General features: G+C 38.1%; 1 protein-coding gene across 2 annotated transcripts in view; it reads right to left on the bottom strand.

The window, feature by feature from the left end:
• Positions 1 to 1,941: 1,941 nt before the first annotated feature.
• LOC126354181 (elongator complex protein 2) overlaps positions 1,942 to 13,434 on the bottom strand; it is a 78,817-nt gene continuing 67,324 nt past the window's right edge. For both annotated transcript variants that reach the window (XM_050003624.1, XM_050003625.1), the window contains exons 10-12: positions 7,580 to 7,719; positions 7,107 to 7,434; positions 1,942 to 2,121 (exon numbers count right to left, since the gene is read on the bottom strand). In XM_050003624.1, the coding sequence (XP_049859581.1) occupies positions 1,992 to 2,121; positions 7,107 to 7,434; positions 7,580 to 7,719 (598 nt within the window). In that variant the 3' untranslated portion in view covers positions 1,942 to 1,991. The remainder of the gene's footprint in view (positions 2,122 to 7,106; positions 7,435 to 7,579; positions 7,720 to 13,434) is intronic.

The following is a 13,434-nucleotide window of genomic DNA, read 5'->3' as shown; positions in this document are numbered from 1 at the left end:
GGACTGTGAAAAAATTGGAATTTGGAAAAACTGGGACTTTGTACAGGCACTGATGAACGCGCAGTTGAGAACGCCACAAACCAAACATCATCCACCTTATCCTTGTGCACTTTACAGCGGCAGTTCACTGTCCCCACCCCTACCCTACAATCCCTCCCTCCCTCTCCCTGTCCAAGCCTTCTCCTCACCCTCACCCAGCTGCCAGTCCCATCATGCACTGCTGCTGCTGCTTCTCGCAATGTGACTTCAGCTGCCAGAGGCTGCAGTCATGTGTGTGTGAGGTGCATTTGTGTGTGTGTGTGTGTGTGTGTGTGTGTGTGTGTGTGTGTGTGTGTGTGTGTGTGTGTCCTATTTTTGACTAAGGTCTTGCTGGCCAAAAGCTTATTTGTGACAGTCTTTTTGTTCATGCTTATCTATGACTCAGCATCTCCACTATGGTGAGTAGCATTTTCCCTTTTCATAATATAGATTCTCACCTACACACTCTGGGGGAGGTGAAGGGGGGCGGGCACTGAAACATACCAATATACGATCATTAGGAGTTTATTTCACTTACCTGATCATTTTAAATCAATTTATAACACTTTCATTATTTTCATTTCATTTTTATTGAGCACACAAACATCTCTGCTCCGGTTCAACTGCTACTAGTCAATACTTGAACATAAATCATTAACAATTATCTTTTTGTAATTCCTGAATACTGTTCCTAAGAAGTGAAACTAACTTTTCTTTTGTATTTACGCAAAAAACTCGTGTACCTATTAGGAACATTTTCCAGCTAATAATTCTCATGATATAAGTGACATTGTAAAATGCATTGTTAGCAAATGTATCATGTAAATGTAACAGTGTGGGAGGACTGAACTAATATCTAGTTTTTTACTGTCTGTTTGTAAACCACCACAAGTTTTTGATTCTAATCTTAAAATTTTCTGTTTGTAATAATGAATGACATCACCTGTAATTATTAGAACAATATATATGCACAGGAAAATCAGCCATGGAGGGCAAGTTTTGCTACAAATTTTGACTGTGACCGTTTGGTGACAGTTCTGTAACAGTTTTTATGCCATAAACGTGTAATTGTGAAAGTGAAACTGTGTGTCAACCAAATTACTTGACTTTTCTCTTGGCATACCAAATCATCAGCTGTCAAGAGCTCAGGAGCTTCCAGCAAATTTGGTGGAGCAGATATGCATAATTCTTTTCACAACCATAGCAGTGTCGGAGTTTGGCAAAAAGTGAAGATGAGCATTTTCTGCTAATTGTTATATCCAGAATAGCCCCCATATTATTTCAACCAGTCATTTGGGGACCCTCATGTCAACTGAATAGCAGCATGTTATGACCCCATCCAAGCTCTCAGAGTGCACAGCCTACCATTCCAAAGCAGTCACTAGTGTAGCTGATGGTGTGCAACCCATCTACACAGTCTGCAGTGGATTGACCAGGTCCTTACATGTAAATCTCTCTTTATTGTGAAGTGTGTGTATATAAAAAAAAAAAAAAAAAAAAAAAAAAAAAAAAAAAAAAAAAAAAAAAAAAAAAAGAAGATTCAGATTTGAAGCCCATCGATGATGAAGCACAGAGCCCAACCTCGAATCTGGACTGGTTTTAAAGGAAATAGGCTGCATCTTTTTCAATAGAACTACCCCAGCATTTCCCATAGCCAAGTAAGGGAATCTACAGAAAACATGGCAAAAAAAGTATTATTAACATCTGAAGATAAGGAGCCAAAATGGTTTTTTTGCATTAAAACTTGAGGAAATGGAAAACAAAAAAATTATGTTAAAGACCAGTGACAGAGAAAATTGTAAAACTGAATTAAAATGGCAAAATAGTACAGGTATACTGCTATATTGCTGCAAACAGAAAAGAGAATTGGGAGGAAGGATGCATAGGAGGAGTGAGAAAGGAGGAGAGAGGGAAAGAAAGAGAGTTATATAAAAAATATGTATTTCAAAATCCATAGGCAACGAATAAAAAATTTAATTAAGATCTACAAGCTGAATCCTCACAATGTGGTCAGCACCACAACTAGCTAGTTGTAGCCTAGGTGATTCTTCATTCTCCACTGGTCTAAAAGCCACTCTTTTCACTGTAAGATGATGAGCAGAACTATACACAAATTAAGGCAAAACATTAACACGTTCAGGAAAAAAATGTTTTCAATACATTACATATACACTCACTCAAAGTAACATGCATTTTCTGTATATTTATATAACTCTCAAAATTAGATATAGTGTTTAAAATCTGGCCTTGGCAAAGGAATTATCTACAGCAGTCATATGCCGGAAATGAATGAGGCCCACGTACAATTTATACTTTTCTTAAGTGAATTGCTATTGCTCTTTCTATTTCCTCGAGATGCGCCCATCTTCATAGACAAAACTTTCATTTATAAATAAATGTGATTGTACTTCTGAAAACAATTATCAAACAGAAAACATTCTCCTCCATAAGCTTTCAATTTAGGTCTTCACTGAAAATCCTCATCCCTATTCACTTCCACCAAAAGATGAGCAGATCTCATTCTTAAATGAAACTATTTATATGTTGGTCAATATCGAATTTAGGAACATAAAATTTCCTTTATAATATCCTTTCTTTCAATTTTATTTTATTTGCTGCTCCACTAAATGTATAGTTTACAATTTTCATTTCCTACCCTTTCTTAGAAATGCAAAAGCTAGATGTCAAGACCATTCAACTATAGAAGGATTTAATGTGTTTGTTTTAGTACTTACTGATCAGTATATTAAGTTCATTCACTCAAAGTCCCGATAGCATATTACTTAAAAAACACGTACTTTTTCGGCTTCTAGACAATATCCTGCTTGTCACCAAAAATGTTAATCTTGCTTGCTTCAAAGTTTCCAATGACAATATTATTGAAAGGATAGACTGCTACTCATGACATAGTGACAATGTTGAGTTGGAAACAGATAGTGCGTGTTTTGTCTAATTCAGATGGAAGGTCTTTTTGGCCAAAAGCTTACTTGTTTGACAGTCTTTTTGTTGTGCCTATCAACAACTCGACTATATGGTAACAATCCATCCTTTTTCATAATATAGTCAATATTCCATCCTGGACCTTCAAAAACCACACGTTGGACCTGATACTTTCATAAGCACTTCACTCAGACCGGTCAATACTTAGATCTGACCTTTCAGCTTCTCTCCTCCCTTTCTACTCCATTCTGCATTATTACTCCCTTTCAGCTTTGGCTAAGTGAGCGTCATGCTTTTGTCATGGAAGAGTATATTCGTAATGGCGTTTCTGTGAGTAGAGGTCAGTGGGCATTTCGCGTTTCAGTTCAAATGTGACTGACATTCTGTTCCTGGTAGAAAAGCTATTCAATTTTGGGTATCAGAATTTAGAGTGTCAGGTCCTGCACTGAAAAGAAAATCTACTGGCTGACCTCGGACAGTAACAATGCTGGAAAATGTGGTGAGTGTGAGAGTGTCCATCCATCAATCTCCAAAGAGTTCAGCACTACAACATGCAGCTGTCCTGAGACTGTCATATAGAGGAGTTTAAGAAGAATCATGCACAAAGATTGTCACAAGCACTTCTAGAAATTTTGTGAGAGTTGTCTCCTAGATGGATGCTCATGAGGAGCCATTACCTGGCCCCAAAGTCACTCAGTTTCACACTGTAATTTTTTCTTTGGGGATACTTCAAGACTCAAGTGTACAAACGTTGCCCCCACAACTCTGAAAGTGCTTAAAGCCCTTATTACTCAAAGCGCCTAAACCGTAAACCTATGCACCAGCGCCCTTATCTGTAACTACAGGCTGATTCACATAGACCTATTGCACCAACCAAGTGGGATATACCCTGCATGCATGTGCAGTAGACAGTGATAACACGTGAAGCACAAACAGAACTGTCTGATCTCTTCTAAAGTCATTCGTTCTACCGCACGAAACACAAACGGGACCATGTGACATATTGGAACGTCATCTGTTCGAATTATTTATATGACTCAAGGTGCCTATTTCATAAGAAAATGTTTATCCTTATTTATTAAGTAATTGTTATTCTCTTATGTAGGTTACTACTGTTCTGAATTACCGACATAACAGTTAATTTCATAGTTATACAGTATTATGCATATGGAGGATCCACTTGTATTTGGAGCTATTGCCCTGGTAGTGACAGTAATTCATCGGATTAGGGCATAACAATGCTGAGTTCAATCTTGGCTGAAAAGAAGGGACAAAGGCAGGGGATTATATTCACTGCTTAAGAAAGAACTGAGGCTCAAAGATCCACATGAATTTTTTAGCTTCGTGAGGATGGACATGGCTTGTTTCAAGAAGCTGCTGTCTATGATAGAAGATGGAATTAGCAAGTGTGAAACAGTCATGTGGGAGGCTGCCTCACATTCTCAAAAGTAAGAATTAAATGATATGTCTGTATGTTTTGTGATTATACCAGCCTAGCTCACAAACAAAATACCAGTAAATGCCCTGTTATTTTGCAGGCTGGATGTAACATTACATTTCATGGTGACTGGGGAATCTTTTAAGTCTGGCTTTTAGCCACGAAATAGCACAGCCCACCATTTCAAAAGTTGTTGCGGATACACGAATTGCAATTTGCAAAACTTTAAATGACCAATACTTAAAGGTGTACTTGTGTTATTTTTCCAGGGTTGGACTATATATGTGCTACTAAGAGTTTTGCAGTCCTTGTCCGTCACACTGGACCAAACTGCAAGGACATTCTCCTTTTCATTGCCAGTTTCTCGTTTCTGGCATTCTGAAATCAGGCAAGAGATGCAATCAAATCAAACCTGAACTTTCGTAAACTAAGGCATTATGATACAAACCAATAATCACCGTATAATGCATATTACTCAGAAAGAAAAGATTTCTGACTACCTTATTATCATACAATGGGTCATACACTCATCTTTCCTCGCTGTACGCCTGATTTAAGAAGCTTAACACCTCTTTGCTCCAATTCATTTCTAGAATATGAAGCTATCAATAGAAAAAGTCCTTTCACAAGTAGCTAGTATAAAAGAGTCTACTGCAAAAAAAGTTTCTTTTCTGCATTTATGAAACCTGCTAACTGAAAAAAAAGTGTGGAAAATCCCAAACATGAAAAATCCTCAACACGAAAATCTGAAATCAGCCACTAGCCACCTAACACTAGCCACCTAACATTAACCAAACACCACGCAGAAACCACTGTGGTACACCCTTCTGCATGTGTGCAAGTTATCGCTGCCTACTGCACATGCGTGGAATGATGGCAGTTTAGGAATGCTCTCTATTCTGGCACGGATAATGTCTGCTAATTTTCGTAGTTACACCCGTTCTACCACTAGATGTTTGTCCCGCCGGACCAGTACCATTTGCAACAGATTGTCGTGTAATACCCGCTTAAAGTTACACCTGCCCAACATGTGGCTGACATTCCACTGGAAATGCCATGAAGAAAGGCTTCGCCAATCTGTCAGCAATGGAGTACGCTATTTACCAGACGAAGATTTAAAAACCAGCTATTGTAATATAGCACAGTATTTGTTGTTCACAAATAAAAGTATTTTCTCTGGTGGACCCTGTACTTGCCTGTCTGCTGTTCAATGCCTTTTTGTGTTGAGTACTGGTCTCTCTGTATGAAGATATTTATATCTCACTCTATATTAGCTGCAGCCATTTCTTAAACATTTAATTTCTTCTTATCTTCATCATATCCCCCCTCCCCCGTCTCTATCTTTTCTTCTCTTTTTTCAGTCTAGAATTTTTAGTCTGCATTTGCAAACTGTGATTTATTCTAAATTTATTTGTTATCTTTGACTTACTCATTATCAGTAGTTCATTGAATGTGGTTTCAATAAAGGAATAAAGGCAACACTAGCATTTCCCAGTCTCATGATGGTCTATTTGAAAAATAATTCACTTCTTAATTAGTTTTGAAGGATTTATGAATGCAGAAACGAGTACAGGGAGATCTCTGATAATGCGATACTGCAAGTGTCAATCTTAGTGTCTATGTTGTTCATCCTGTATTTCCAGAACGTTCACTACTGTATAGATGGAGTTATTTTCTGCAAATGACATTAAATTATCCTGTCAATCCTGAGCAATGTGAAGGAAATACTGTGCAATGATTTTGATAAGGAGATTGAACAGACCCCAAGTAAATATGAAGTGTGTGTGTTCCACCTGCAGCCTGCAATGAACTGCATATAAGCTTTGATAGTGTCGATGATATGACATCTGTACAAAAATCTCTTAAGTCACCATTGTCCAATCTCTGACATTTAAACAGCATTGCAAGAATGCTTAAAAGAAATTCAACTTCAAAGCACTCCTCGATAAGTTAACAAGAAGCCAACTATAGTATTGATGTAAATAATCTTACGTTCCTCTACCATTTTGCTGGTACATTCCACCAAAGAATGCTGTGATCTCCTATGGAGAAAACTATATCCCAGCAACTAAGATTCATGAGCAATTGAATAAGGCCATTAAATCTGTCAACTGATCTTTCACATCAACTCTATCCAGATGTTGTCTGTATTGTCAAATATTGGAGCACAAGGCTTAAAAAGGAAAGCAGTTAAGACATCTATTTTCCAAAAGATCATATCCTACAAATGCTTGATTTAGCACAGATTTTCAAAACGCACACCGAACGAACTTCAAATCTGACAAACACAAATGATCTGTAATGCATTGACTGGAAACCTCCAGCATTTCTGTGGAATAGCAAGAATAATGGAAATGCAAACATAAAAACCTGTCTCTCTCTCTCTCTCTCTTTCTTTTCTTTTTATTTCTTTTGTTCCTTAAATCCCTGACTTTACCCTATTTCTGGTGAAGCAATCTCCAAAAATTCTAAATACTTAAGATCCACCAAAGTACTTTAATTTCTATGTCAGTCAGTCCTACTCCAGTTATTCCTAAGGCACAGTATGTAAGCACAGTTAATGCTCTACTATTTTAAATTTTTCATCACACACACACACACACACACACACACACACACACACACACTCTTCAGGGTTTCAACTTACTTTTTTTCTATGTAACAAGTTCACAAATAAATACAACACCATAAAATTAAGAGAAAAGGATACTTATTACCTAAAATCAAGCACTTGGTCCATTCAGAAAGATTCCATTCATAAATCATTATTATTCCAGAATCAAGTCCCACAGCCAGAACATGAGCACTTTCATCAGTGGGTAAATGAGGTGCAAATGCCAGTGCAGTTACTGACTGTCCTTTCAGCTCCAAAGGTACTGTCCTGCTTTCTCCTTTTACATTCCAAATAGCCACTTTGCCATCACGGGATCCAGTTGCAAAGTGAGATGAATCATGAGTCCAGGCACAGCACCATATAATGCGAGTATGTATGCCTGACTTTTTATCTGATCCAACAACTAATTCATATCTTTCGCTGTCTGGAAAATATTTTCACAAAGTTATTATAATACAGAATTATTATAAAACGAGGAAAAGAAATTATTTCAATAAAATAACTTTAATCAGAATTCCAAGTCAAGCAACAAATTAATCATCATATAATAATACAGATCATCATCTTACTGGCAGTTCGCTGAAACAAGCCCCATCGTCTGTCTCGTGACACAGATAGTAAGTACACACCATCAGGAGAAAAGGCCAACTGTGTCACAGTCAACTGGTGAAAAGTGAGCTTCTGATACTGCTGCCATGAGTCCACTTGCCTAAAGAAGATTTGAAGGGCTAGTGACATCTGCTAACTGAAAAACTTAACTGTAACTGACTACAACTATTGCAAATACACTGATCAACTAGAACATTTTGACCACTGACACATTATCAATATAAACCCATTCCAAGGAATAGCAGTCACCTGGTGAGGAATGACTACTCGTCAGACAAATGCACGCAGCACATAGTATCAGTAAGCATACTGTCCCTGTGTAGAATGGGAAAGGTGTGTCATCTATCTGAGTTTGACCAAGGGAAGATCACAAAGGCCTGGAGGCTTGGCATGAGCATTTCAGAAACTGCATGAACTGTCAGGTGTTCAAGAAGTGCTTTGGGGATACCTTTAATAAGTGACACAACCAACGAGAAACAATGTCCAAACGTCGTGGGGTTGGAGGCCACCACTCATTAAAGATGTTGGATGTCGTAGGCTGGGCAGACTGCTAAAACAGGACAGGCGGTGAACTGTGGTAGAACTAACATCAGACTTTAATCCTGGGCAGAGTACAAGTGTGTCTGAACACACAGTGCACCAAACACTCCTGATGATGGGCCTCTGCTCCCGAAGAACCATGCAAGTGCTGAAGTTAACACCACAACATCGGCAACTATGTCTAAAGTGGGCAAATGATCATCGGCACAAGAAATTGGTGTAGAAGAAGAGCTCTGCATGGTCTGATGAATTCTAATACAGTTTTCATCAGTCTGATTGGAGAGTATGAATCTGCTGTCTTCCAGGAGAACACCCCTTGACACTTCTACCGCGGGTTGGAGACAAGCTGGTGGGTGCTTCTGTATGCTCTAGGGAACATTTATAAGGGCATCTATGGGCCCAGTGGAGCTCATGCAAGGCACCATTACCACCAAGGAGTGTCATACACTGGTTGCAGACCACATACACCCCTTCATGACGATAATGTTTCCTGATAGCAGTGGCATTTTTCAACAAGATAATTTGCCATGACACAAGGCCACGAGTGATGAGAGTGGTTTGAGAAACTCAGTGGTGAGTTCCAATTGACGTGCTGGCCCCCCAACTTGCTGGATCTGAACCCAATCAAACAAACATGTGATGTGATTGAATGTTGCATTACAGTTCATCGTTCCTGTTCACTGTAATTTATGGGAATTAGGTGACTTGTGTGTGTGCACATGTGATGAAAACTCCTCTAGTAACCTACCAAGACTTCACTGCTTCCATGCCATGATGCATCACTGCTGTTATCCCTGCCAAAGGTGAACATACTGGCTATTCGTAGGTGGTCATAATGTTCTGGCTGACCAGTGTAGTAATACTAAATAATACAAAACTGGTTGTAATTATGTTAAACATCACAAACATTTATGTTTGTTCAGTAAACGAATAAAAAGAACAGCAACTATCAAATACTAACATTATATCAACAAATTGAATAATTTGAGGAAAACAACTTTTGAAACAATCATCAATTTTGTTGCTTAACTATACCTAAATGTGTGTGTTTCTTTCTGACCTCCCCTTACCACAAACTTTTCTCTCTTTCCCTTTTTTCTTCCTTTCAACTACAAATGAGTGCACTGCTTTCGCTTTTCCTGCCTCAGTCCCATTCTCTCTTACCAAGAAATTTTTCTCATCCTCTCTTATCTAGTCATTCTCAGGCAACACTGACTAAGCAATTGAGGAGCATTTTTTCAGAAATCGATAAATTCAAAATGTACATTACTGAGGAAACACTTTTTTTAACATCACACTGAAGTAGTAATTACATAAATGAGATAATTTAATATTTGCACTACTTTCATAAGCATGATTCTGGCTGTGCGCTTGAATTTCCTAAAATTATCATTCTAAAGTTTCCAAGTTTTTTTCAAAAGTTGATACATGCAAAAATGGAAGCTAAAATTTTTGTTAATGTACACATTGTTTGTATCTTTAACATTAATTACAAAGAAAGTTACTTTACTGTTCATTTTGCATAGAAAAACAATAACGCATTACAATGTCACACCTTAGTATCACACTTTTTCCTTAATATTTGATAAGCTGAAGTGAAAATGGTAACAAACAATTGGCATAGAACACAAAACACTGGCTACAGCAACACTGAAGTGGAAATCTATTGATCACTTTCAATAAGCTCCTTATAAAACTCTTCTGCTCCTTATGGTACATTAAAATGCCTCATAAGTTTTAGGACATCCGTATTCTTTTCTTTGCCAACCATGTTGTTCTTTTCCAGTGTGGCTGCTTTCCTCACTTCCTGGTTGCAGTTTCTGGATTTTCATACTTCAAAATCTACAGGACTACATTTTAAGTGTCCGATACTGAAAACAATATCTTCTTCTTAGACATTTCATAAGTCATCAATCGCTGAACAGTTATTTTGAAAGGTATCTTAGATCATAAGGCTTCTGGTGCAACGGAGTTGAAGTCCTTTTTGTACCCCTTTCCCTAAACATCTCCAGTTCTTTTCCTTCACCCCTCTTCCTTCCCCTTCAACTCTTCTGCCAGAAGAAAGAGCAAACAGGTCTGAAAGCTTGTAAAAGTTAAATCCTTGTGTGTGTGTGTGTGTGTGTGTGTGTGTGTGTCCTGCCACCGCTTGGTGAGTAGTTTTTTTTATCTATCCATTTACATTTTTTTATCTATCCATTTACATTATTTTTGTTGTTTTTTAACCACGTTTGTATTTTCCTCCTCCATTACTGCATAGAACTTTGTTTGTACAGTGTTTGTGCAACTAGTAGTTTATTACTAACTGATTCTTTTTTTTTTTTCAGATTGTGTGCCTTTTTTTTTAATTTCAGTGGACAATTTTGCATCTGTATGGGGAATTTTAAATGTCAAGTAAAACAGTGACAGAAAATATGTTTTTACTTCAATAAAGAGCAAGTAAAAAGGCCTGACATTTCCCTTTTTTTACAGAAATGTTTCCACATTTTGACTGTATTCAGTTAGGATTGTAAATATCCCCTTTCGGACTTTTTCTTTGAATAGTGTATCTCTCTACACCTGAATGTTTTGATATCATTCCTTATAACTTTTATAACTTTCTCATCTTCAGTAGTGCTGTGCCCTGCCCCTCCATTTTCAGCTGATAACTCCCCTGTTACATGAAATTTATTGGCCAAATTTGAGAGTCTCTCTTTGGGTACCTTAGGTTGCTTGAAATATTGGGGCACATACAGATACTGTCTGGTCATGTATTTTTCCTTGTACTGTCCTTTTTCAGAACAATATTCTTCCATTTTGCCTCTTTCTTGATGTTCCTGCATTTTGGTGATGTGATTACCACATATTTCAGGAACAATTTATCATACTCAGTTTTGTTTAAACTATTTATGTAACAATGAAAAGCTGTGATATCATCACGTGAGATCTGCTTGTTCTGCATTCTTTTCTTCCTAAGGCTTTTTGGTTCACTGGTACGTCTGGTAGCCCATTCCAAAGTGCATTATCTGGCATTTTCTTGTTCTTACTGCACTTATTTTTTTTGGATGATTTCACTCTCAGCCAGGAATTCTTGCTACCCATGCACTCAGTCAAATATACAACGTTTTCTGAATCACTTCTATTGACCTCCATTTCATAGTTTAACAACCTACTCTTTTACTGCAAACTTCTCCGTAACACAGGTATGTTGTTGTGTAAATGACTAATTTATAATGATGGTTCCAGTGACAAATACTTCCCTATACCGTGACCGCACCCCTCCCTCCCTCTCCACAGAAACCTCTCTCACATTATTATTGACAATGATGTCCTTGGCTGAGAGTACATACTGAGTTTTGTAAAACCTCATTTTCAACATACAATAACAACAGCAAATGTTGCATTTCAACCAAACGATTTCAACAGGTCATGCATGGCAACAAGCTTGACTTATAACTACAAAAATCTCAATTCTGGAATACTGAGCAGTTATTTGTTTTTAAATGAATGCTCCTCAATTTTGAAGAAAATAATTCAAATGACACAGTTTCAGAGACTTTACTGGTTGTCTCATACAGGTAAGATTTTATGTATACAGACCAAATCGCTGAGTGAAAATTTGTATCAAGGCACAGAACTGAACCAGGGTCTCCTGTTTACTAGGCAGGTGCATTAGCCACTAAGCCATCTTGGCACAGTAGTTCACGCTGCTTTGGCAATTCTGTTCATGTGTAAAGGGATTTAAAGTAGACTGGGGTGGCAGTGGGACTTTGGATCGAGGTGGGAGGCGTGCTGGGGTAATCTGTGAAGTTGTGTGAACCATTGTGCTAAAGTGGCTTAGTGGCTAGTGCACCTGCCTTGTAAGCAGGAGGCCCAGGTTTGATTCCCAGCTTTGGTACAAAATTTCATCCACTTCTTCAGTCTATGTACAAGGGTGGTTTGAAAAGTTCTCGGAATCACCACGAGAGTCAGCACTAGTGCAACAAGTTGTTCATGTGATATTCATTGGACTGTTGCCTGTAAACACGTGCCGTGTCAGTGCTCTTGGAAGAGAGCTGTGGTGGTGACATGACTCTGTTGTTGTCCCCGCGAGTGATTTGCGAAAAAAGAAAAAAAGAAAAATAAAAATTAAAATTAAAAAAAAAATCTAGATTTGAGCAGTGATTAAATACTTCGTAAAGAAAGGTATGAAAATCATGCCAATTTCCAGAATACTCTGCTTCTTCATACTCAATTATTGCCAAGTGGAAAAATGAATTTATATTTGGTCGGGAAAGCTTAAATGATGATTCGCACAGTGGTCGGCCAAGATGTGTGACTACTCCAGAAATCATTGTAAAAGTGCACAAAATTGTCATGGAGGATGGACGACTGAAAGTGCATGAAATTGCTCACGCTTGCCATATGTCATCTGAAAGGGTATATCACATTTTAACTGCAGAATTAGAAATGAAAAAATTATCTGCAAGATGATTGCCACAACTCTTGATGCTGGATCAAAAATGTGTGAGAATGGACATATCAGAACAATGTTTGGCCCATTTTAGGAGAAACAAACAAGATTTTTTGCGCCAGTTTGTGACCACAGAAACTTGGGTGCACTACTATACCCTAGAGACAAAACAACAGTCAAAACAGTGGAAACATGCTGATTCTCCACCACGAAAGAAAGCAAAGACAATTCCTTCAGCGGGAAAAGTCATGGCATCAGTGTTCTGGGATGCGAAGGGGATTCTGTTCGTAGATTATATCCCCACTGGGCAAACAATTACTGGAGAATAATATGCTAACCTCCTGGACAAATTGCTACAAAAGATACGTGAAAAAAGGCCAGGTTCAGCAAGGAAGGTTCTAAGCACTATGTGACTTTGAACATCTGAGGTCATCAGTCCCCTAGACTTAGAACTACTTAAACCTAACTAACCTAAGGACGTCGCACACATCAGCAAGGAAGAAAGTCCTCTTCCATCAAGAAATGCGCGTCCGCACAGGTGCTGCCATGTGTCGCCATGGCAAACTAAGGTATGAATTGTTGCCACAACTGCCTTATTCACCTGATATGGCTATGTCATACTTCCACTTCTTCCCAAAACTGAAAATTTTTCTTGGTGGACGAAGATTCACTTCAAACGAAGAATTGATAGCCGGAGTTGACAACTATTTTGCAGGCTTGTAGGAAACTCATTTTTGAGATGGGATCAAGGCTCTGGAACATCATTGAACTAAGAGCATTAATGTACAAGGAGACAACGATGAAAATAAAAAAAATGTTTCAGTGCTGTAAGTTCTTCCCCCCCCC

Source organism: Schistocerca gregaria, chromosome 3, assembly GCF_023897955.1.
Source record: "Schistocerca gregaria isolate iqSchGreg1 chromosome 3, iqSchGreg1.2, whole genome shotgun sequence".
NCBI lineage: Eukaryota > Metazoa > Arthropoda > Insecta > Orthoptera > Acrididae > Schistocerca > Schistocerca gregaria.
Note: the sequence above shows the minus strand (reverse complement) of the source record. Positions and strands in the feature narration are given on the sequence as shown.